Source organism: Triticum dicoccoides, chromosome 6A (genome assembly GCF_002162155.2).
Source record: "Triticum dicoccoides isolate Atlit2015 ecotype Zavitan chromosome 6A, WEW_v2.0, whole genome shotgun sequence".
Lineage (NCBI taxonomy): Eukaryota > Viridiplantae > Streptophyta > Magnoliopsida > Poales > Poaceae > Triticum > Triticum dicoccoides.
The window spans coordinates 527,350,255-527,374,982 of record NC_041390.1 but is presented as its reverse complement, the minus strand read 5'-3'; the positions used below and the strand labels follow the sequence as shown (position 1 = coordinate 527,374,982).

The window sequence follows — 24,728 nt, the reverse complement described above, 5'->3', positions numbered from 1 at the left end:
AACAGTTTTACTAAAGCACATCTAGATGTGCTATAAGTATTGCACATCTAAGTCCTATGTCATTGATTTTACATTAAAATTCTTGTGGGTATTTTTTTTCTTTTTATGCTTGATTCATTCACTTAGATGTGCAATAACTAGAGCACATCTAGATGTGCATAGTTCAAATCCAACTTTGTATTGGGACGATGACCTCCTCCCCCAGCTTTATTTTAATAGAAAGAGCAGATCGTTGATTAAATAAAGTGAGTCAATTGGCATTCCCTTCAAAAGAGAAAAAAAAGTTGTACCTCCAATGACCAATCTATAATAAGTGTGTCCCAGGTCTGAACTAAGGTTGTACCCAGCTTAGTTTAAAACTGCAGCACTTATTTTAGATATGAGGAAATAGTAGATTTTTCTCTTGAACACTGTATATATGTATCTGATAGTTTGAAGAGAACGAGATCCTCTGATGTACTAAAAACTACCGTTGAGGGACGTACTTCACGTTTCACCGTTTGCTAATCATCCAACGGCAGCAAGTGGAAACGGGAAAACATAAAGCACATTCAGCCCACAAGAACGATCTAGCCCAATCCAATGGAACGGGAGAGGGAAAACATGTCCATAGACGAAAAAGGGTGTGAGCACTGTAAAACGGCGCCAGACAGATGAAAAAAAGGCGCGTTCCATGAAGGAATCAATCACTGGAGGGATGAGTTGCTCTGCTTTTTAATCTTGGGAGTATGTCTCATTATTCTGTCGCTAAATTGAAATTGGCTGATCTTCCATATCAGATTGCCTCGACATAGATCAAACCTCTATCATGCGATTGCTTTGAAATTCATCAATCTTCCATTACTTCACTCAGGTTTAGTTCATCTCTTTTGCCTATAGTACAGTGATTTTTAATTTAGTGATATCGACCATAGTTCACTTCACTCAACTTATTTAATCTCATTTGCCCACTGGCTTTATTAGAATGGTTCCATTGATCTGCTCTCAAGAGTCGATCAGAGGTCGGCTGTGTAGTCCTCATTGCCGAGCCCTTCCTTGATCTGCTCGAAAATCCTCATTACCAACACCTCACAGTGGGAGACCATTCGAGGATCAATGATGATGAATCCCTGACAAGATATTGTTATCTTTTGGGAACCGGCCTCTATCAGGTGCCGCTCCCGCTCCCGCTCCGCGCACTCCGCCGCCGGCCACTCCGGCCCCGGCGTCCACCGCTCTCGACGGCGGCCACCCCGGCCCCGCCGCCCACCTCCTCCCTCGGCATGGCTTCACCCTCTTCCGCCGGCGGCCGCGGCTGCGGGCTCCGGTGGCTGGACTCCAACCCTTCCACCGTCGGATCTGCTAGCCCGGCCGCGCCTCGCTCCTTCCGGGCCGTACTCTGCGAGGGGCCCCTTGCGTCATCCAAGGGGGACTCGCAGCCCCTGCCACACCCCGGGCTGAGATCAGAGGTTCACCGCGTCAGCTCCGAGGCGCCCTGGGAGGCCGCGCGCGGCCGCAAGCGTCCTCGCCGCCGCTCCCCTCGTCGCCGCCGGACGGACCCAACCTCTCCGCGGCGCTCCCCTCACGCGGCCGCGCCCGGCGAGTGCCCCCGCTGCTACAGCACCGGCCACCCTCGCTCGGAGTGCCGCCGGGCCATCTGCTGCCGCCGCTGCAGGTTCCCGGGCCACGTTGCTCGCGACTGCCCCAACCCGCGCTCCTCGGCCCCCTCTGCCGAGCCGCCATCCAAGCGCCGCTGCGGCTCCCCTCCGCGGCCTCGCCTCCCCCCAGCTTCGCCCTCTCCCTCGAGCCAGGACGCGAGTGTCGCCGGCCCAAGCCACCCCGCGCTCTCCGGGTGTGGGGGCCGGTCCTCGCCCGCCTCGACTTCGCCGTCGCGCTCCTCTCAAAGCAACTCCTCCAACACCTCGAGCAGGACGCCGGTCGTGCTCTCCGGCCATCCTGCCCTCCGCCTCGCGTCTGCCGTGTGCTACCTGCCGCGCACGGCCAGGCTGGTCGCCGCCGAGACGGAGCTGCGGGAGCGCGCCCTCACGGCCACCGTCGCTGGGAACCGCTCAGGCATTGGCCGCGAGGAGGTTGCTGGGCTGCTGCGCGAACGATTCGGTCTCGCCGACGACGAGTTCTCCGTCCACAGCTGCGGCCACGACGAGTTCCTCCTCAAGTTCTCCTCGACCGAGGCCCGCACCAGGGTGGCCCTGCGCCCGGTGCGCTCGCCGCGCTTCAAACTCATCATCCACCCATGGAGTCACTCAGCCGGCTGCGAGCCGGTGCAACTGCGTTTTCGGGTGGAGGTCGAGCTCGTCGGCCTCCCCGACCAGGCGTGGCACCGCTCCTCCGTCGAGTCCATGCTCTCCCTGTTTCTCGAGATCGAGCACCTCCTCCCCTCCACCCGTGATGGCAGCGACATGTCCAGGTTCAGGTTCTCGGCATGGACTGCGAACCCCGACGCCATCCCGCGGTCTACCGACCTGCTGCTCCCAGAGCCAGACGCCGTCGATGCCGACGCTGACCCCAACCGCGCCGAGCGCCTTGTCCGACGCACACTCCGCAAGCCAGTGCAGATCCTGGTCACTGCCTCGGAAGATTTCCGTCTGTCGGCGCCTCCGCCAGCACGGCCGCGCTCGCCGGACGGTGCCGATGATGGTGACGCGAACCACCCGTCCCCCCCGCTCCCTCCATGCTGGCCCCGGCAACACGAGTTCCGGCCGCGCTCCTCTCGGGCGTCACCGCCTGGCACCCGGCAAGCTGGGACCGCCGACCAAGGCCAACGTCGCTGTCGTGGTACGCGTCCTCCGTACCGCGGGTGGCGAGGCATTCTGGGCCCCCACCCGTCCACGGCCCCCGTCCCTGCTAGCGGGCCCGCACTTCGCCAACGGATTGCTGCTACCACGACCGGGCCCTTGCCTGTCGGTTGCCAGTCGACCACGGGCGCTCCAGTCAACGGGTTGACGCGGTCCCCGCCACGCGACACCGAAGAGCTGCCTCCCCAGGTCAGCCCTGGCAGGCACGGGCTTGCCACTTGTCAGCCTTCTGCACCCGGCCAGGCCCCGCTGAGCCCATCACGGGGGCCAGCCTCTGAGCCCGATACCCCACGCTGCCCCGACAGTGCTGCCTCTGGCCATCCTGTCGCCGACAGGCCGGAGATTCCTGAAACCCTCTGCACCAACCCCATCTCAACACCGGCCTGCGGCCCGCAGGCGACGCAGCCCGGACCCACCGCGGCACAGACAAAGCCAGCCCCACCCCCCGCCCGCGTGCTATAGGCTGAGGCCCCCGCGGTGCCGGGCAGTGCTTTGCATGGCCCCGTGACGCAGCAGCCAACCCTAGCGCAGGAAGTGGTTGGCGGGCCCAACACCTGCCAGGCCATAATTATTGCCCCACGTGCCACGGAGGGGATCCCAGCCGTCGACGGCCATGATCGCGAGGTGGGGGCGCTTGGAGCGGTTCGTCTCCTCGCTTCAGTGCCCCAACGCGCCTATTCTCCCGCCCCCAACACCGCGCCGCCGACGCAACGCCGTCCCGTTGGATTTCACACCTCGACGCAGCGGACGTATTGCCAAGGCTGATCGCGGGCTCGATTCTGAGATGAAGGCGAAACGAGTGCTTCTACGCCGTCTCGGCCTGCTGCAACAAGACGAGCCAATCTCCGACTCCATACTCGAGAGATACGCACGCATGTTCGATCGCCCCCTGGCCGCCGACACGATCGCCGCGCTTGCGGACTACCACGGCTGGGAAGTGCCGGCGAACCCCTCCGACGCTCTGCATGCTCCACCGGTGCTCACCATCGAGGCCTAGCTTCTGTTGCTACCCCCCCCCCCATCGAGACATCACCAGTTTACCAATGGAGTACAACCAAAGAGTTTTATTTTGGAATGTGCGGGGCCTCAACTGCCCAGCTAAGCGTAGCGCTGTACGCTCCGTCATCCGGCCAGCCAACCCGTGTATCGTGTGCCTTCAGGAAACAAAGATCGCTGCCGTCTCGTCGTCCCTTGTGCGCGATACGCTGGGCGCCTCGTTTGCCCACTATTTCTTCCTCCCAGCCACGGAGACACGCGGTGGCATCCTCCTCGCATGGCAGAGCGACATCGTCTCCCTCTCCCACCTTACCATTGCCGACCACTTCATTAACGCGTTGGTGACACCACGCGACGGCAGCCCACATTGGTGGGTGACAGGGGTTTACGGGCCACAAGAGGAACCGGACAAGATTTCCTTCCTCGCCGACCTTCATGACACGAGATCTTGCTGCGCCGGGCCTTGGCTAGTCGGGGGCGACTTCAACATGATTGCGAGCGCCGAGGACAAGAACAACGGGAACCTGCACCGGGCTGCCATGCGCCGCTTTAGAAACTTCATCGCCGACGAGGAGCTCCAGGATATCTATCTACATGGCCGACGCTACACCTGGTCGAACGAGCGCGAGGTTCCGACCCTAGAGCACATTGACCGCGTACTCTGCACTGCCGGCTGGGCGACCGATCACCCTAGCTGCATGCTGCGCTGCCTGTCATCCGCGGCATCTGACCACGCGCCGCTCATCATTGACTCCCTTCCGCGCTCCTGCAAGCCAAGGCGATTCCATTTCGAACGGTTCTGGCCCTCGCTCCCGGGCTACCACGAGGTGGTCGCGCAAGCGTGGAACTCTACGCCCCATGAGCCAGACCCGTTCCGTCGCATCTTCGCGAGGCTTCGGGCCACTGCCAAGAGTCTGCAACGGTGGAGCTCCAAGACGGTGGGGAACGTCTCGCTGCAGTTGTCCATTGCCCGTGAGCTGATTGCGCGCTTCGACGCGGCGCAAGATGGGAGAGCGCTCTCTCCATCCGAGGCCTGGCTCCGGCGCCGGCTCAAAGCCGCCTACCTAGGGCTGGCTTCCCTGGAGCGATCCCTGGCGTGGCAGCGTACGAGACTAAGCTTCCTCAACGCGGGCGACTCTGGCCCCGCCTTCTTCCGGCTCCATGCCGCCCAACGTGCCCGCAAGAACCACATCTTTCAGCTTCATGACGATGACGGCCACCTCCATGGCCATGCGGCGATCGCTCATGCAGCATTTGACCACTTCACGGCGATCCTCGGCAGCGGCGTCGAGCGTACTTCATCCATCGACCTGGACGCCCTAGACCCGCGCTCCTTCGAGCTGCTGGACCTCGAGCTCCCCTTCACCGAGGATGAGATATGGGAGGCCGTTCGGCGGCTCCCAAAGGGACGGGCGCCCGGCCCGGATGGCTTCACGTCGGAGTTCCTCTGTGCCTCTTGGGCAACCATCAAAGATGACTTCGTGGCGGCTTTCGACAAGTTATACCACCTCAATGGCCATGGGTTCCAGCGGCTAAACGAGGCACTACTCATCCTCCTACCCAAGAAGCAAGATGCCGCATCCCTCTCGGACTATCGGCCGATTAGTCTGATTCACATCGTTGCCAAGCTCTTCGCTAAGGTGCTCTCGCTCCGCCTCACGCCACGCCTCAATGACATGATCTCCGCCAACCAAAGCGCCTTCATCGCCGGCCGATGTATACACGACAACTTCCTGCTCGTGCAGCAAACAGCGAGGCAGCTCCACAACCTGAAGAACCCGCGAGTCATGCTCAAGCTCGATATCGCACGTGCCTTCGACTCCGTGTCCTGGGCTTTCCTGCTGGAGACTCTACGCCACCTCGGATTTGATCGCCGATGGTGCGAGTGGATATGCATTCTTCTGGGTACGGCCAGCACACGTGTCCTCACCAACGGCGTCCCCGGTCCACCCATCCAGCACCGTTGCGGACTGCGGCAGGGGGATCCCGTGTCCCCCATGCTCTTCCTCACGGTCATCGACACCCTCAACAACCTCGTATGCCGTGCGGCCAGCGAGGGGGTGCTGCAACGCCTGACTGCGCGCCACATGTCGTCAAGCGTCTCCATCTACGCCGATGACATCATTGTCTTCTGCCGACCGGACGAGCACGATCTTGCTGCCGTCCGCGAGCTGCTACGGGTATTTGGGGCGGCTTCGGGATTGCACACCAACTATGCCAAATGTGCGGCCTCCCCCATCCAGTGCACGGACGCGGACCGGGGCATGATCACCACGAACCTCGCCTGCCCGCTGCAAGACTTCCCCACCACCTATCTCGGGCTGCCGCTATCGGTCCGTAAAGTCAGCTCCACCGCTCTACAGCCCATCATCGACAAGCTGGAGCGCCGACTCTCGCCGTGGTGGGCATCCCTCATGTCGAGGGGCGCCCGGCTCGCCCTGTGCCGTCATGTTCTCTCGGCCATGCCAACACACATCATGATTGCGATGGCCGTCAACCCGCCCATCCTCAAGCGCATCAACCGCCTGATACGCAACTTCCTCTGGTACGGCCGGAAGGACGCGAGCGGTGGCCACTGCAAGGTCAACTGGCGCCGGGTATGTAGACCCATCTCCCTCGGCGGCCTCGGGATCCCAGACCTCCAGCGCGCCGGCATCTCGCTGCGCGCCCGGTGGCTGTGGCAGCAAAGATCCGACGCCTTGCGGCCGTGGCAGCACCTGCACATCCCCCACTGCCTGGAGGTCCGGGCCATCTTCAGGGCTTCAACCTCTTGGTGCGTTGGCAGTGGCGAGTCATGTCTATTCTGGGAAGACCACTGGTTGGACGGGAAAAGCATCTCCGAGATTGCGCCATTGGTTTACTGCAGGGTGGCAAAACGCCGGCGCAAGTCACGCACGGTTCGAGAGGGCCTGTTCAACCAGGCGTGGATCGGCGACATTCAAGGCGCCATGGGCGCGGCCATGACCGTCCAGTATGTCACGCTCTGGCGGCGCCTCAGGCACTTCAACCTGACTGACGAGGAGGACCGACTGTCGTGGCGATGGACTGAATCAGGGATCTACTCTGCCCGCTCCTGCTATCAGGCTCTTTTCGCCGGCTCCATCACCGACCCGCATTGGCGTATCACGTGGAGACCATGGGCTCCGCTTCGCATCAAATTCTTCGTATGGCTTGCTCTTCTGGGTAGGTGCTGGACTGCCGATCGCCTGGCACGGCATGGCCTTCCCCACGAGCCTTGCTGCCTACTATGCGATCAAGAACCGGAAACCATGCAACATATCCTGACGGGCTGCTCCTTCTCCCGCCAAACCTGGCATGAGGTGCTCTCGTGGTGCCGTTTCACCACCGCGATCCCTGCACCAGACGACGAGTTCGCCAGCTGGCTATCCACGGCCATCTCCAACACCTCGGCTACTCTTCGCCGCGGTCTCGCCTCCATTGGCGTCCTTACCGCTTGGCACCTCTGGAAACACCGGAACGGGTGCCTATTCGACGGCGACCAGCCTGCTGTGGGACGCGTAGTGCACATGATCCAGGAGGAGGCGCGGCTATGGGCGCGCGCCGGTGCCAAGGGCATGGCCCTCATCCTGCCAGAGACGTAGGCTCTGTCTGATCGGGCAGCACACCCCGTCGTCTGTGTGCCAAGGCTATCGATGCTGGCCATCCTTGCGCACGAGCTAACTAGCCCACCATTCATCTTGTAAGACCCACATGTATCGCTACTCTACCTATCAATGCAATGATACGCAAAGCTTTTGCGTATTCGCGAAAAAATCTGCTCTCAAAATTCAGTTTAGTTCTGCTCCCGGTTAAGTTCACATTGATAATTTAATTGATCTCCTTTGCCACCTGCACTACAGAAGAATGATTCATAATTCGCTGATATATATGCTCACAAAATGGACAGAAACAGTTATATGCTCTTTCTGTTGGTAGAAAAGAGAGAGAGAGAGAGAGAGAGAGAGAGAGAGAGAGAGAGAGAGAGAGAGAGAGAGAGAGAGAGTTTAAATACTCCATCCCACATCACAAATGGACAGAATCAATTATATTTATATGCACTTTCTGTTAGTGGAGTAGAAAAGAGAGAGAGGGTTTAAATACTCCATCCCATATCACAAATGGCTAGAATCAATTATATCTATATGCTCTTTCTGCTAGTAGAAAAGAGAGAACAAATTTAAATACAGGGGGGCAGCCCCTAGCACCTCGGTACAGAGCTGAAGAAAATCAGCTATAGCGCCCATCAGTGATCTGCTCTTAAATTAAGAACGTTAGTTAATATACAATCTCAGTTCAATCTGAGTTATAGATTCCTCGCAAGACACAAATTCAGTTTGTTCATCTGAAACTTCACTTCAGGCTCCTTGTTGCTCGGCTACTGCCTGCTTTTTCCAGCATCACACGGCAGACCACATTTTTTTTTTTGAAACGAGCACGGCAGACCACATTGCACTCTAGGCTATGTGTTGGTCACCTTTCATCCGCGGCTGCTCGCGCTCAGCACTGCGGCTTACTTGGCACGTCATGCAGCAGCCACGAGCTCGACGACGTGGTGCCGCCACGCGACGGTGGCGGCCGTGGCATTGTCAGCCGCTCTTCCCTCTTGCGGTGATATGCGGCAATGGCAGCAGCGGTCACCATCTCATCCGCAATGGAGCTACGGTTACGCAAGGTAATGGCGATGACGAGAGAAGGGCAACGTCGAGCGATCGACGACGGCGAGTAAAGGATCGATGTCTTCTTTCTGAACTGGGCCTCATCTTTTGTAACTGACCATATACTCCTACTTCACTGGATGAAGAACAGAGCAGGACGTAGGGTGTTACATCTGCACGGTAGCCTGAATCTATGCAAATAATGTGTCTCTGACATGAAGTAATCTAAAGTGTTTTAGCCCTTGGTCCAACAACTATCGGATGTCCCCGGAGATACCTTCGTCGAACAAGCAGAAGGGGTCCCTCTGATATCGACAAGTTCAGCATCGACAACCATCCCCCAACAGGCTAACATCCATCCGGTCTAGTCCACAATGACTTTGGCGCCGCGGCTCCCGGGACGGCTCAAAGTCAGACTCCGTCTACACTCCCTCCTAACTCTCCACTAGTCATAAACCCATCATCACCCGTAGCTCGTCGAGTCACTGACCGCGACACACACACAAAAATCCAACGAACTGCGTCGAGCGTCAACACGCCTCTGGTTAGCCCGTTATTATTCCCCGACGAAACCGTGCTCCATCCACCAACGAAAGAACCTACGTCATCCTGCCATGTATATTCGTCTACCTTCTCCTTTTCGTGTACGTACATGTACTCTACATGCGGTATACATACCAAGTACGTATGTATGTTTATACTCCTGCTAGTGATAGGTTTTGTAAGAAGTGGTCAAAGAATGGATCAGTGGATCAGCACGCGCTGGGCATGAACCCGACGGTGCCGCCGTCGAAGCGCACCGCGAAGGAGCGCTGCTGCACGTTGCCGAGGATGGCGGCGTCGCCGTCGCCGCCGTTGGGCGCGAACGCGAGGCACCCGCTCGACAGGATCCCGGGGGCCTCCAGGGCCAGCGTCGCGCCGCCGCTGAACGTCAGCGCCACCGTCGGCAGCGTCACCACGCCGTACCGGCTGAAGTCGTAGCAGGTGTCCAGGATCCCGTTGGCGGGGGCGGGCGGGTACCCGTAGGGCGCGATGGCGCCGCGGAACGCCGACCGCAGCGCCGCGTACGCCGTCGGCGGCAGCCGCGTGATCACCGTGCCCGTGTCCACCACCGTCCCTCCCGCGAACGCCGACGCCGGGACGGCCACCGGCTGCCCGCCCACGCTGATGCCCGCGAGCATCACCATGTAGAACGTCGGCGCGGACCACGCCGTCAGCAGCCCCGTCGTCGCGAACCCCGACGCGCTGCTCGGCCCGCCCAGCGTCAGGTACCCCGCGGAGCTCGGCTTGGAAGGGAGGCAGTAGGAGAAGACCCCGCCGTACGCGCCCGACGCCTGCGACTTGAGCGACATGGCCTGCCGGCCGAGCGCGAGGAGCCCGTCGATGCCGGCGAACAGCCCCGCCTGCGCGTGACCGCAGCCGAAGAGGAACGTGCCCACCGTGCTGCCCGGCGTCAGCGCCAGCGTGTCGGAGCCGTACACGCCGGTGGTGTTGGACCCGTCGCCGTAGCTGACCACGTACCCGCACTGAGTCCCCGAGCAGCCGGCCTGGTAGATCCCAAGGTCCGAGCACGCACCCGCGCCGCAGGGCACGGCGGAGTAGGTGGACGACTTGGCCGGGTCGAAGAGCTGGTCCCTCTGGCTGTAGCACGCCGGCGCGGCGCAGGGCTTGCACTGCACCCACGACACGTCGCTGCCCGTGTCCACCTCCATCGTCTGCGACACGCCGGGCGTGCCCAGGCTCACCGTCACCACGTACTGGAACGTGCCGACGCCCATGGTGGTCGGCACCGTCGCCGACCTGGAGCCGGCCGCGAGCTGCTGCTGCCGCTGCTGCAGGCCCCCCTTACTCGCCCCCCGCGCGCCGCCGCCCCCCGACAACCGCCCCTGGATGTACTCCACTCGCCGCTGGTCCGCGCGTTGCACCTCGGCGAACGACGGGGCCGCCACCGCCGACGCCGCCGACGGGCCGCACGGGCCGTGCCGGTGCGCCAGCCGCAGCACCGCCAGCGTGCCGTTCCCCTGCCGCGGCGGGATCACTGGAACCGGAAAAGATCCGAGCCAACAAACGAATCAACAACAACTCTCCCGAAAGCTACTAACCAGCTCTCTCAAAAGTCAAGAAAAGCAAGCGCAGCGGCGCTACCTGGGCCGGGTTCGTCGCAGGTCGCGCTCGACGCGGCGAAGCTGGCGGTGGAGACGGTGACGTAGCCCGCCGCCCCAGCGGCGCCGGCGGCAACATGGCGCGGCAGGAAGCAGAGGAGGAACGACGACAAGAGGAGGGCGCGGCGGGCCGGGGAGGCGAGGGGGGAGGAGGCCATGGCGCGCGCGTCGGCTCGGCTGGGGCCGGACGACGGGGACAAAACGCGGCGCCTAAATAAGTCAGGCGGACTGGTTGGGGCGCGCCCGATTCCTTGCACCCATCACGCGGTGGAATTCTGCCGTCCTACGGCCGGGTGCGTGCGTGATCGTGCCGTGCCCGCTCTTTTCCACTCCCCACGAAGCATGCAGAGCTTCTGAAGGCGACGTCACGTAGCAGAGTCGGGGCGACTCGTCTTCCTCTTCCGGTACGATCCCAACGACGACGGACGGTGGTTGGCTGCTGCATGCGCGTCCGGTACGCATGCACGTATCATCGCGCACTAGGCGTCGCGTGGACCTTGGAGCCGTGTGTTTCTGTACGTGCTGTCTACCGAATCGTGGCAGCAGGTCCAGCAAGATGTCAACTCGTGGACTAACCTGAGGAGATGACTGATGACATGTCCTCTTTCACTCTCGAGCGGGTGAGATGGCGAGCTCGCGGCCTACTGATCATGATCAGATTCGTTTTGAGTGAGGTGAGGCCTCTGTCGAAAAGAAGACGCAAAGCTGAGGGGTACAACGTAACGGAACTTTGGGGGGCCTTTGTTCCCTGACGGAGACCTGTATCTGTACCCACCACCATCTTATTCTTGCGGGTCCGCGGATCAGAATTCAGAAAACCCGGGGCCGCGAGCGTCACAAGGCCGATGCGCCCGGTGCCGGCGAAGGCGTAATTCGCTTTGCCTCTCCTCGTCTCCGCCTTCTGTGTTCGGATACGAAGACACGGCTTGCTTCGCCTTCCCTTCGCCGCAAGCGCCTCACCCCTGCGCTGAAAACATGCCGTGGCGTTGCGTTACAGCATGGCTGCATGCAGTGGTGGTACATGGCCAAACACCCAACGGCCGGGGTACGTGGCTAAGATTGATTTGGCTACATGTTTATTTCAAAAAAAAAAAAAAAACGTTCCACTTAGCTAGGTCTATAGGTGGTGGAGATAGCACCCAGGGTTTGTGCGAGCTGCTGGGTCACTGAAAGCCGCGGGAGTCCAATCGTATGCTCAATGATCAATACGATAAAACGGTTTCTAATATAGCTGCCAAACTTGTGTTCCTAGTAAGGAGCACCGCAATCTTTTCTACGGGATTGGACGGTTTTTCCCAGGGCCCAATTCGTTCTGCTGTCAGTAGGCTATCGCAAATCATTTACTTGCTGTGTCTCAAATTATAAGATGTTTTAACTTTTTTCTAACCGAATGGATATAAAGGTGTTTTAGTGTGGTTTTCACTCATTTCAGTTTGTATGTAGTCTATATTTGAATGTCCAAAACATATTATAATTCGGAACGGAAGAAGTGACTTCTGCAGTCACACTTTACCTATGTTAGGCATCCTTCTGGTCGCTGATTTTCAATTTCGTTAGCATATTTTGTTATGCCGTCATGATGTGAGGTTTGAAAAAAAAATATCTTGAAAGTGCTAGCTTTGCGAGGACTCTGGGTTCATTTGCAAATCTAGGAGCACTTGTACTTTCTCTCTTTTTTTTAAATGAAGACATAAGATTTGCCTTATTTATTAATTTAGAAGAGAATAGTGTTTGTGTTTATTTTTTGTCGTTGGCAGTAACCCAATGTCTTGCCTCGAGCTTTATGGTGTTGAGCAAGATTGAAGGTGGAGCACTCTTGTGGTGGAAAACCCAGGAGTTCCTCTCATTTCAAAGGGTCCACTAATGAGCATGGCAACTGATGTCATAGTTTTTCTATTGGACACACACAGACACACTTGGCAGAGAGTTTAATTTATCAATCCTTCATGGGATATTATAAGTGCCAATAGATGGTGTCCAAATGCCCAAGATGAAGCCAATCATTCACCTAATTTCAAAGCCTAAGGGGTGAAGCGGCAGTTGAAAAAAGGCGCATCCTGGACTCATGTTCTCTTTTGCAAAGAGAACAAAGTCCATAATTTGGCCAACTTATCGGCGGTCCAAATCTGGTTTTGGATGGGTAACCACGCCAAGAACTTTACTTTAGGTTGAGCCCAAGCCTTCCAAACCGTGTGCATCATACTGGAGTAGATTGTGCCCAAGAATTGCGCAGAGTACGCGGAAGCCGACGTGCATTGGCCATTAGCCGTGTGCTTCCAGTTGTCATCTTGGCATTTCCTTTAAGGTGGAAATCACCAATAAGCGCCCAAAGAGCAATGAATTGAGGGAAGTGGGCCATGGAGAGCATGCTAGCCATATTTATTTTGGAGACCTAAGCGTTCTCATGAAGTGCCTCCGCGCCTTTCAATTTTTATGTGAAGACGCCTCAAATACGAGGGGGGAAATTTCCTTGGGCTTATGGTCATGGACCCAAGATGCATCCCAAAAGACGGTGTTTGCTTCATTGTCGACGGTGATAATTGTGGAAGCGTAGAAAATATCAAGATCCACTCATCACAAAGATTTCCCATTATGACCCATGACTGGGTTGGCTCTTTGTATTCATACATAGGCCATCACAATCTTAGGAGCACTTGTATTGGTCTCCTGCAAAGCTAACCATTGGATGTCGCATTGATGATATTCTTTGCTAGGGCGTATTTTACTTTTGCTTGTGGGTGCAAGGGCGATACATGTTAGTCATCTACTCCCTTGTGTCGGGTTTATAAGTCGGACACCGATTTTTAGATCTTCGGTTTTTTGACAAAGGAAAATTTTATTGACTTATAATGAGATATTGAGGACATACAAGCACAGCGAACACACTTAGGATACCCAGCCAACACCAACGCACCCATACAACGGATCACATAGACAAAGAGCAATGCCATACAAGACTGAAGTTATGCCTAGGCAGAAAACTCCTGAAGTGATCGACGAAATGCACCAACGACCACCATGGCCCCAACCATATCATGACAACACAACTCTACGAGCCATGCGGCAGCGGGTGACAGATTTGTATCTGACAACACCACCACACGCCTTCTCTTACTTCACGGTCCTCGCCTGTGGCAGCCACTGGTTGGCCAACATACCGAGGAGGAGGAATCTTTTGTATGGTAGGACAATGCCTTCGTCAGCAATTCCCGGCGCCACGGCCGCACACATATCGCCTTGTGTCATCGTGTGTAAACGATGTGGGATCCCGTCGCGCAACAGACACCACACAGCTAGAGGAAGCCTTCCCGCGATCGCGGATCTGGGGCACACGGGGGCTAGCATCGCCACATGACGACGGGGAAGCACAAGGTGATGGATCCTAGGCACATGACGTAGACCGGTGACGGAGGGTTGAGGAAGCCATAAGATTGGGGGAGGAGACGGGACAAAAAAGGAAGGTGGATCGTCTCCCGCCTCCAGGCAGGCAGGATGGCGGCGATGGATACTTTTTGGGTGACAGTAGCGGGGGCTTCCAAGGCAAATTTGTATTTTGGTCCGGGTCTAATTTTTAGGTCTTTAATTTGACTAGTGAAACATATATGTGCAGCGTTGTCAAGATCAGAATTCATAAACCCGGGTAGCGGTTGTGACTTACTAATTGTTTTTTTAGGAAAAATAACTTACTAATTGTTGTTCCTTGTGCCAGCAAAGATGTAATTTAGTTTTGGTCGTAGTCTCTGTCTTCTTATTCAGATACTATTAAAGAGGATCTGAAACCCCTTTGAGAAGGCTTTTTTTAGTTAGACAGAAGAGCTTCTTTAGATTGTGCACATACTTGCACTGGAGGTTATTACTCCCTCTTTTCATACATGCACAATACCAAATATATAAAATGTGAAACTAAATCTTATGATGAATCTAATGATATACATTCTAGATGTAAATGTTTTTCTTCACAAACTTAGTCAAGGTTTTGGGGTTTGACTTTTTTCAAAAAACCTATATGCATTACATTATAAAACAGAGGGAGTAACTTGCAGCGGAGATATCATTCAGTTTCCTGCTACCAGACCAGTGGGTCAATGAAAGCCATAGTTATTGGTCCAGTTGTACGCTGAGAGTGTTGTTATACCAACTGTCAGCTTACAAGTGTACCAAAAATCTCACACAAGGGCTAGAAGAACCAATATACTCCATATTTTCACGGATCAAATTCATTCATCCTGCCACTACGCTACCGGACACACATTATGGAACGGAGGAAGTAGTATTTACATATTTATTCGGAGATATTCGATGGAACATGTGCCTTACAATTAATTATTTTTCATTGCTCAGATAAACCTCCCAAAACATACACTTCCACGCAACTCCTGACCAGCAGGAACCCTACAGCCTAGAGACCATCCACAAGAAAATAAGATACGTACAAAAATAAATAAATTATCACAGCTGGCAAGCCAAAGAGGCCAAAAAAACTGACAGTCGTCTCATCCGATCGTAGCATCGGACACGTCATCAATGCATGCAGAGCAGTAGCGTGTCACAACCCTCTGAACATCAGCGGCCTCGTGCTCCCGAACGCCATCTCCCTGCGGCCCATCTCCATCCCGCAATGCTTCGGGCCGCCGGATGCCGGCACGCCGCGGCGCGGGCGAGCTTCGGCCGCTGCAGTGCTGCTCGCCACAGCTTCCCATGGCGACCCCGACGGCGCGGCCGCGGCCACGGCCACGGCCGCCGCTCGCTTGTACTTGCCGGACCACTTGGCCTGCACGTACCGCGCGCGCCTCCATGGCGGCACGTGCATGCCCGCGCCCCGGATGGACTCCGCTGCCGCCGCGCACATTGCCGCGGCCACCTCCTTGAACGTCTCCGGCCTCGCCACGAGCACCGTGGGCAGGGCGAGGAGGAGCTCCTGGTACTCGGCGCTGGGCCTCGCCGTCTCGAACTCGATGGCGAGGTTGACCTCGACGATGTACCGCGACGTCGACGCGCCGGCTGCGATCACCACGTCCACGTACTCGTGGCTGCCCGCCGGCACGCTGCTTCCTCTTTCCCACGACGATCTGCAGACACCTGCGTCGACAACAAAAATATCAATTTGTGTTGCTTAACACTCTTCTATTCGAGAGGAATCTGGAACGCACTCTGAAATTAACCGGAGAAGTATCTCAAAGCAAGGGGGCACTCACCGGCATCGAACCCTCTCGCACGGAGCCGGGCGGCGACGAGCTTCCTGACCGCTTCACCGCCAGCGACGTTCGGCCCCGCACCCACGACGGCGCGCTCCGCCTCGGCGCGGATACGCGCCGCTGCCGCGTCGGCCGTCGCATCTGCCAGCGCCGCCTGCAGCGCGTCGACCCACGTGGCACTAGCGGGCCGCGGCGCCACGGCTTCCTTGGCGACGGCGTCTTCGCCGTACCCGTTGTAGAACTCGTGCACCAGCTCCACCAGGCCGTCGTCGTCGTCGTCCTCCTGCCCGGAGGCGGACGACGGCGTGGTGCCGCCGAAGAACGGGCCGCGCAGCCTCGCCCTCGCCGCCTCATCCAGCGCCGCTGTGGCCTTCTTGTACGACGTCGGCGAGGACCCCATGATCGGCGGCTCCGGCGGTTGCTGCGACGTCGGAATAAGCATGGAGATCGGGCTCGCCGCCGCTGGTGCGTTCGCCACCAGTTTTCCAAAGCAGTTGCAGGTTTTTGGAGTAGCGTGTATCCTGCACGGGGGCGGGCCGTTTCTATATATGTTTCGGGTAGGTGCGTCTAAGTTCGTTGTGCGCGGTTTGCACGTCCAGGTTCAGTGAATCTGGCGCGCATGGTAGCCGTGCTTGCGTTGGGCATTCTCTGGGTCGCCGCATCGGGTTTGCTTACCACTTATGGAAGCTTCAGTGAAAAGCACCCGAAAAAAAAAGCTTCAGTGAAAAGGATACTAGTGGAGTAGTAGCTTAGTCCATTGGTGCGTCCAGATACATTACATGCTACTGCGTGTTTTTAGCAGGGTGATGAACTGGAGTGATATTCAGGATATACTCCCTCTATCATAAATTACTTGTCGTAAAAATAGATGTATCTCGAACTAAAATATGTCTAGGTACATTCTCCCTCCGTTCCTAAATGTAAGTCTTTTTAAAGATTCCACTATAAACTACATACGGATGTATATATACATATTTTAGAATGTAGGTTTACTTATTTTGCTCCATATGTAGTTTATAATGAAATCTCTAAAAAGACTTATATTTAGAACAGAGGGAGTACATTTTTGTGACAAATAAATTCGGGACGGAGGGGCTTCTGCGGAAAGCCTGAAAACAATGTAAATTCTCCAAAATATGACCTGATTCCGGAGTTCCTGGTACCTGGGATGCAAAGTAGTATCAACATATCCTTGTTCAGATGGTCTCTTTCCCAGCTCGAAATGTGCTTGGTACTACGTTTAGATTCATGCTAGCTGGTCCAGAGGCGGCCTTGAGCTTCGCTCACGGCGTGTCGCCAGTGAGTGCACAAGGAAAACAACGTCAAATTTCCAAAGGACTGGTGTGCAATTTCTAATTTCTGTAAGGATTGTCTAATTAGGGTTGATCGACTTTAACATATGGCCTTTGCCTTATCCGGAAAAAGAAGTTGCAAAACTGAAGATCCTGATGATATATCAAATTAAATACTCCATCAAGTTGCACAATGAACGGTTGCGTCCTGGCCCCGCAACTCTTTGGACCCTGAAATTAAAGGGTAACCCAACAGCTTTTGGTGAAGGCAAAGGGGCAGTGACCGCGATGGGTAGATACGGGGGTCATGGTGCACAGGGCTGTGGAATCCGCGTATAAAGATGTTCCATGTTCGCAGCACGGCCTTGCGGCCGCGGATCCTATGGAACAACCCTTTGGCTGTCGCCACCTCAACAAGTTTTTGGAGCGGATCGATGGCGATGACAAATAGGGTTGACGCCGAAGAAACATTATCAGGCGTGTCGTACTGCGTAAATTAAAATTGTCACCTGATCCGGACAATTTCAATCGTCTGGCTGCGGCAAGCTCGAATGCACAGCATAAAGCGCCCAAAGTTAAGTTATGCAGGTACAGAAACATGTGCCACCAACCACAACCATCCCCGAATGCACCCGAAGTCATGCAGGTAACAGAAATAGTATAAGCCACCAACCACAGGTCCACAGCCATAGTGAACTGCCGAGTGCCAAGTCTACTGCCATATACTGTAAGATATAACCCCAAAGGTTTGCCAGGACCATTTCTCAATCTGGTGAAAGCTAAACATCCAATGACATATTCGATAGACCCACGCACCCATACCAAGTGAAAGCTAAACATGCAGTGACATATTCGATAGGCCTAAGAGTAACATGCATCCGTCCCAAGTGATATGCGACATGTTAAAAGTCATCTTAAGAGCTGTCCATCTGGTTATCCGTCGAAGCTGGGGTGACTGCGCCATTGCTGATCCCTGCGGCAGGGCCGACTCCCACTCCCATTGAACCCTCGGCTCCGAAAGTGAAGTTACTGGGAACATTGTTTGGGCCGGCTCGCTCGAAAATGGATGGCACAGGAGTCTGGTTGAACGCAGGCACTTGGATGTCACCTGATGGTTGTGGGAAACCAAATCCAAGTGAAGGAAATGAGTCGGTTAGGACCGTGGTCTGAGCTGGCGAGCCAGCACTGGGTCCAAAGAGCTTCTGTTCATACTCAACAAGCTGACACTGAGAAGCTGTACAGAAAAGAGTTACAGTTAGCGTATGATAACACATTTGGATTGCCCATCAATCCATACAGTTTGAAAATGCAAGAAAAAAGTTTATTGGCTGTAGTTGCTCAACTAAGTAACAGATGACTAACTTGACTGTAGTACTTTTTTGTTAGGAGAAACAATGGCAAGGAGTTGATGAGAGAAAATATAGCCAAGTTTATTGTTGGAAAATGAGATTAATCTGCATAACGGTTATCCATAGCATTCCCAGAGTCTTGCAATGAGAAAACTAACTAACAACGCATTTATTAATCTAGTTCCTTAAAATATTTTGAAGCATTCAAATGACAACACATACCCTGTACTGTAACAAAAAGGCTGGTCGAGTTTATCTTACAACACCAATTTCACTAGATAAGTACTACTAATGATACATTCAGTTGGCAACACATATGTGTTGGTTGACTAAAATGGATGGTCCAATTTATCTTACCACATCATTCTCATTATGTATGAGTAGCCGCTGTTACCATTCAAAAAAATTATGAATGGTTGATTGGCAGTTTTTTTAAATACACGAGAGGGATATTTGCTCACTAGACAAGGATATACAGTTACCTTCTGTTATTTGGACCTGTGGCCGTCGATCTTTTACCCACTGGAGAGACGGTGCAAGTCTCCACCCTCTAGACTTCATCAAGAAGGCTGTAACCACAGCAGCTGACCTAAAAAATGTGTTCCAGGGAAGTATTCACCAATCAGTAATATGTCCAGATAGTAATCATCAATCAATCACAATAGTGCTAACTACAAGCAAGCACCTGTTTTTCCCAGACATGCAATGGACAAGAACACGTGAAGCCCCTCTTTCACATTGCTCTGCAATTGTGATTTAGGACAAGATTAGACAAAACATCTTCATAGACAGTATGAGCACAAGGAAATCTCCTAGTTCGGTGCTGGAGAAGAAAATGCATGCTGTTCCTATTTGGTACTCCATTTGTCAATAATATAGATGAAGAGTACAAGGAAGGACCAACAGGCCTAGGACTAAGAGATTGAGTAGAACTAGTTAAATCGTACTAGGATCTAACTTCTTTCTTGACAAACATAAAACAAAATTAAGAGCAGCAAGGCTTCAAAAGTCATGTTTAAATGATTATGGCAATACGGAGCATTTTATAAGGCTAAAATGTAAGAAATATATGATGGAACAAAATAAAGCAACAATGTTGTCAGGGTTACAGTGACAACATTCAATCTATTCCAGAACAAAACGCTGAAAGCATAACATGACAATACCTAGAAACTGAGTAGCACCATCAAAATCCAATGTTTTATCATCTTGGAGGCAGTGGTAAGTGAATGAATTCCGGTAAAGATTATGGCAATCCGGCACAGTCTGTTAAACAGCACCACTGTGAGTAACCTTCAACTTAAAAATGAAGCATGGAAGCAAACAACAGAAGATAATGCCAGCATGCTAACTTCTGAATGAGTAGCAAAGGACAGGTACACTGCTATATACCAATAACTGCAATATTGATTTCCATAGTTTATGAGAAGAATGTATTAAAGTGAGGATAGCTACACAAGAACTTCTTAGGCACAACTAGTTCGTTCATGGTTTTTCCTCTTCCACACCTCTCCATGTTTCCTGCTAGCATGATGAATGGTTGATGGTGGAAAACATATTTGTAAGGTGTAAAAAATACGAACACATACAGCCAATTCTAAAATAAATAGAAGCAGAGAGAATCAATATGACTGTCAGGCCTGCAGCCTTGCAAGAGAAATTAACCTTATAGAGAAAATAACCAGCAAAACTTATATTGATGAGCAAATCATCCATATAACAGCAATATTGATTATGTAATTCAAACAAGAGTTAGTTGTCAAGCTGACCTATTTTTCATGACAAGCTTAAAGCAAAAGTACGATTGTGGATTTGAAGCAAACCATCCTACTCATCCAATCTCAATAATTAAGTTGAAACCCCTAAAAACAAAAATATGACCTGATTGCAGATTTAATCCCATAATAACACCATATGAATTACTACTCACACCTATCCCTTCAAATTATATTTGCCTCTTCCCACATCCTTGCTCCTCCCACTTCCCCACGCAACCATCTAGAAGCTTTGCTTCACCTCGGCACGTAAATAATAACAGGCTCTCGACAGCGTCTAAGGCCACTAGTCCCACCAGAGCACAGAGCATGGCACAAGCAGATACAGCATAGAAGCTTCGCCTAGGCACTGCATGGAGTGCAACCAGCCACTGCCAGCCGTGAGATACTGTTCTACTTTTCAATATCATAACATGAAGTGTGTGACCTTGAGTGCTAATATTAGAGAAAACAGAAAAATATTTATTTAAAAATCATGTGAACAAGTATGATCTGAACAAGACATTTAATGTCATGTCCTATTGTTTTGCTAATTTCAGTTAGCTGAGGAACACCTGAAGTGCCAAAATATGGGTATCATAAAGGGCAACCTGGTGCATGTAGCAAAATTGGGTATCATATAAGAAAAAATATATTAGATAGTAATTAGCACCAGATGTTATTCCTCAAATTTCAGTGGTCAGCTGTGTACCCCTGATTCCAATCAGTGAACAGCACCTTTTTCCCATATAATTTTCAATCAAGCACTACACTCTAAATTTTTCCCCATTTCGGTCTTCCTATTTGATATATGGTTCAAAGAAGATATATATGGTTCAAAGAAGCCACTCATGCTATTTGTTTTCCTTTGCACCTAAGGATACTCCTGCACATTAAGCATTACCTTTTCTGGGAAAATAATAATTATGTTATGAATTCATCATAACTATCTTTCAAAACAACTTCATTACATTGCTTATAATAAAATAAAAGCAGTACCCATACTACAATCAAAACCTACCAAAATAACCTTTGAGGCAAGTGTAATGATGACAAATTAACTACTTCCTCTGTAAACAAATATAAGAGTGTTTAGATCACTATTTTAATGACCTAAACGCTCTTATATTTCTTTACGGAGGGAGTACTAAAGAAGTAGGCCATAGCTCATAAGTACCCACGATCACAAACCCTTGTACCATTGTGCAATACTCGCATCAAACCATCCCTCCTGAAGATTTTATACGAGCAACGGGATTGGGCTAATGCTACTAGAAGTACTGGATACTATATTCGCCTCCTCAACATCTAATCAGCACGCCAGGCAGACTTACACCCCTCGCATCACGCTTGAAGCAACCCTACCGAGTCACCAAACCCTGGGGCAAAACCCCACAGAAACGAATGTCGCGCAAAAGGGCATCGCGGATCCGCCACCACACTTCTCCGACCTCACGGCGCGGAGACGATCGAAACTGAGGAGGAAGGGGGCTCGGGAGAAGGGGCGGGGCACATTACGCACGTTGAGGATGTGGGTGATGTTGAGCGTCTTCAGGACCTCGGAGCGGGAGGCGTTGTCGTAGCTGCCGAGGAAGAGGAAGCCCTTGAGCACCTCGGAGGGGAAGGCGGAGTCGACCCTCGCCGGGGCCACCGCGTCCGCCGCGGCCGGCCTGTGGCCGCAGACCCCGCATATCTCCCCTTCCTCGCACTTGTGGTAGTGCCCGCAGACCCCGCACGGGTTCTCCCTCTCGCGCTTCCTCATCTCCCTCCGGCCGCCGCGCCGCGCCGCTCGATCTGCAGGTGTGGGATCGCCGCGGCGGCGTGGGTGCCTTGTGTTGCCCTTGGGTGGGAGGAAGCGAAGCGGAGCGGGGTCCGGTGGCGACGCGATTTTATTTTGGTTCCGAGTTTTTTTGTTTGGATTGGATCGGCTTACGTCTGCGTTGGTGTGAGGACCGGAATACCAGGAATTCTCCGATCTATTCTGAATTTCATTAACGCCTTGTTCGGTTGACATGGATTTAGGAGGGATTTGGCAGGGTTTGAGATGGATATAATCTTCTACAAGTCAAAATCCACCCAAATCTTCTCCAATCCTCTTGAGAAGAGGTGTAACCGAATAAGGCCTAAAACAGAGTAATTCAAGGGCTTGTTCTGGTACAATTTTGGGGATCGGAGCCAAGATACCCTGCCTTACCAGATGAACTAGGGTTTTCTAACTATGCTATGAATTGGGGAAAAAAATGACTTGTGTTCCCTCATGCGACTCACGCTACATATACTCCTTTCCAGCTCACGCAGTAACTCTCCCGACAGTCACTTAACGGTTACAACATAGTAAAAAGGTTTAAAACTACTGGAGATCGGCGAGGAACCATCCGAGCCGTTGGATCGCTTGAAACGCCATCTTGTCATCTCAACCGTTGCTTGTCTGAAGCCAGAGTTGGTGTCGATCTTCAGTATGTCCTAGGTCCAGGGCCTGACAATGTCGTCGCCATGACAAACCGCCTTGTCCTCGAGGCGAAAAAGCTTGTGACCTGTGAAGGTTTTGTTGAGGAAGGTTGCATCTTCCCAAGTAGCATCATCAGGTGCGAGGCTCTCCCACTGCATTAAACATTGGCCAACCGGAGTCTTGTTGCGTTGAATCACCCTGCGGTCCAGCACAGCTACAGGAATAGTTTTGACATATCCTTATGTGGTGACCAGTGGAACATGCGGTAGAGGCACAGCTTGATGGTCTACATGTTTCTTGAGTTGGCTGATGTGAAACACTGGGTGATTGTTTGTGCCCTCTGGTAGATGCAGCTTGTAGGCAACTTCTCCAATTCTTTCCAGAATTTTGTAAGGCTCGTAGAATTTTGATCTCAGTTTCAGTGATCCTCTGAGACCAAAACCATTCTGTCTAATGGCTGGATCTTTAAATATACCATGTCTCCCACCTCAAATGCTCTTTCTGTTTTGTTTCTATCTGCAAAATGTTTCATCCTGCTCTGTGCATGTTCCAAGTTAGCTTTCAGCTTTTGCATCATTTGCTCCCTTTCTGCCACTGTTAATCTTGTTGTTGGAGACAGGGTTCTCTCTACAGCAAACTCTCTCACTTGAGGTGGTTTGTACCCATATAATGCTTGAAAAGGAGTACATTTCAAAGAAAAACGGTAACTGGTATTGTACCACAATTCAGCTAAAGGCAACCACTTCAACCATTTCTTTGGTTCTTGGAACACCATCCCTCTCAAATATGCTTCTAAATATTGATTCACTCTCTTTGTCTGGTCATCTATTTGAGGATGAGAAGCTGTACTGAATCTGATCTTCACACCAAAAGCTTGGAACAATTCTTGATACAAATTGCTTGTGAAAATGGTGACTCTGTCAGGAACAATGCAGATAAGCAGACAATGTAGTTTGATGACATTGTCCATTAGAGCTTCAAACATAGTTTGAACTGTGAAAGGACGTGCGAGAGGTATGAAATGGGAGTACTTGGTCAATTTGTCCACCACTACTAGAATGACCTCTTTTCCCTGTGAATTTGGTAATGCAGTGATGAAATCCATTGTGATGTGTGCCCATGCCATATCAGGCACATGATGTGGTTGTAGCAGTCCAGGAGGGTGAATGTGTTCAACCTTGTTCAATTGGCAAACAGGACACTGGCTGACAAATTCCTCTATGTGTTTCTTCATGTTGGGCCAATAGCACACTTTCTTTAATCTGTAGTAAGTAGCTTTACTACTAGAATGCTCTCCCAAAGCAGATGAATGGAATGTCTGTAACAACTGTTTCCTGAAATCAGTGCTTGCTCCTACATAAATCATGTTTTTGTATTTCAGCAGTCCCTTGTTTAGAGAGAACTTAGGGTTTTGATCAGTATCAACAGCTACTTTCTTTAGTATCTTATCATTGTCCTAGTCCCCTAAATAACTTTGTGCTACATCTTCAGTCCATTTAGGAACCACCACAGTAACAGTATTGCATTGCATTGCTTTTAGTACCTCCTTCCTGGACAATGCATTAGCCACTACATTTTCCTTTCCCTTTTTATATTCAATGGTGTAAAATCATACTCCAACAACTTCAATAGCAATTTGTGTTGAACACCTTCTGTCAACCTTTGAGTTGTCATGTATTTTAGAGACTGTTGATCAGTTTTGATGATCAACTTGTTTCCCCACACATAATGTCTCCACTTTTTGTGTGCTTCTAGTATTGCCATTGGTTCTTTCTCATAAATTGATTGAGCTGCAGACTTGGGCCCTAAACTCTTGCTGAGATAAACCAGTGGTTTCCCTTTTTGCATGAGTACAGCTCCAATCCCTGTTGCACAAGCATCAACTTCTATAGTAAATGGGACAGAGAAGTCTGGTAGTGCTAACACAGGGCAGGTTGGCATTGCTTGCTTTAAAGTGTGAAAAGCTTGTTAAGCATATTCCCACTGTAAATTATCTTTTCTGAGCATATCATGTAGAGTCTACATATTTTTCCATAATCCTTCACAAACCTTATGTAATATCCTGTTAAACCCAGAAACCC

At 52.4% G+C, this 24,728-nt stretch overlaps 3 protein-coding genes across 3 annotated transcripts; all 3 read right to left on the bottom strand.

The window, feature by feature from the left end:
• Positions 1-8,205: 8,205 nt before the first annotated feature.
• Positions 8,206-10,975, bottom strand: LOC119317679 (aspartyl protease family protein At5g10770-like). Its single transcript, XM_037592160.1, has 2 exons — positions 10,592-10,975; positions 8,206-10,484 (listed from the first exon to the last, which is right to left on the bottom strand). Exons 1-2 carry the CDS (start codon positions 10,764-10,766, stop codon positions 9,199-9,201), a joined length of 1,461 nt encoding a protein of 486 aa, XP_037448057.1. The 5' UTR covers positions 10,767-10,975; the 3' UTR covers positions 8,206-9,198.
• Positions 10,976-14,908: 3,933 nt separating this feature from the next.
• On the bottom strand, positions 14,909-16,302 carry LOC119319536. The gene is made up of 2 exons (XM_037594008.1): positions 15,804-16,302; positions 14,909-15,687 (listed from the first exon to the last, which is right to left on the bottom strand). Exons 1-2 carry the CDS (start codon positions 16,243-16,245, stop codon positions 15,155-15,157), a joined length of 975 nt encoding a protein of 324 aa, XP_037449905.1. The 5' UTR covers positions 16,246-16,302; the 3' UTR covers positions 14,909-15,154.
• A 1,434-nt stretch (positions 16,303-17,736) lies between these two features.
• LOC119317678 (protein-tyrosine-phosphatase IBR5-like) lies at positions 17,737-22,094 on the bottom strand. Its single transcript, XM_037592159.1, has 5 exons — positions 21,721-22,094; positions 19,611-19,710; positions 19,130-19,187; positions 18,927-19,033; positions 17,737-18,329 (listed from the first exon to the last, which is right to left on the bottom strand). Exons 1-5 carry the CDS (start codon positions 21,958-21,960, stop codon positions 18,010-18,012), a joined length of 825 nt encoding a protein of 274 aa, XP_037448056.1. The 5' UTR covers positions 21,961-22,094; the 3' UTR covers positions 17,737-18,009.
• Between the last annotated feature and the right edge of the window lie 2,634 nt (positions 22,095-24,728).

What these genes read in the sequence shown, in the direction of transcription:
- LOC119317679 (XM_037592160.1), bottom strand. Translation starts at nt 10,766, where the DNA reads ATGGCCTCCTCCCCCCTCGCCTCCCCGGCCCGCCGCGCCCTCCTCTTG. An exon ending in CTGCGACGAACCCGGCCCAG is followed by an intron (nt 10,485 to 10,591) that starts GTAGCGCCGCTG and finishes TTCCGGTTCCAG; the next exon opens with TGATCCCGCCGCGGCAGGGG.
- LOC119319536 (XM_037594008.1), bottom strand. Translation starts at nt 16,245, where the DNA reads ATGCTTATTCCGACGTCGCAGCAACCGCCGGAGCCGCCGATCATGGGG. An exon ending in TGCGAGAGGGTTCGATGCCG is followed by an intron (nt 15,688 to 15,803) that starts GTGAGTGCCCCC and finishes TTGTCGACGCAG; the next exon opens with GTGTCTGCAGATCGTCGTGG.
- LOC119317678 (XM_037592159.1), bottom strand. Translation starts at nt 21,960, where the DNA reads ATGAGGAAGCGCGAGAGGGAGAACCCGTGCGGGGTCTGCGGGCACTAC. An exon ending in ACATCACCCACATCCTCAAC is followed by an intron (nt 19,711 to 21,720) that starts GTGCGTAATGTG and finishes GCTGTTTAACAG; the next exon opens with ACTGTGCCGGATTGCCATAA. An exon ending in ACAGGTCCAAATAACAGAAG is followed by an intron (nt 18,330 to 18,926) that starts GTAACTGTATAT and finishes TTTTCTGTACAG; the next exon opens with CTTCTCAGTGTCAGCTTGTT.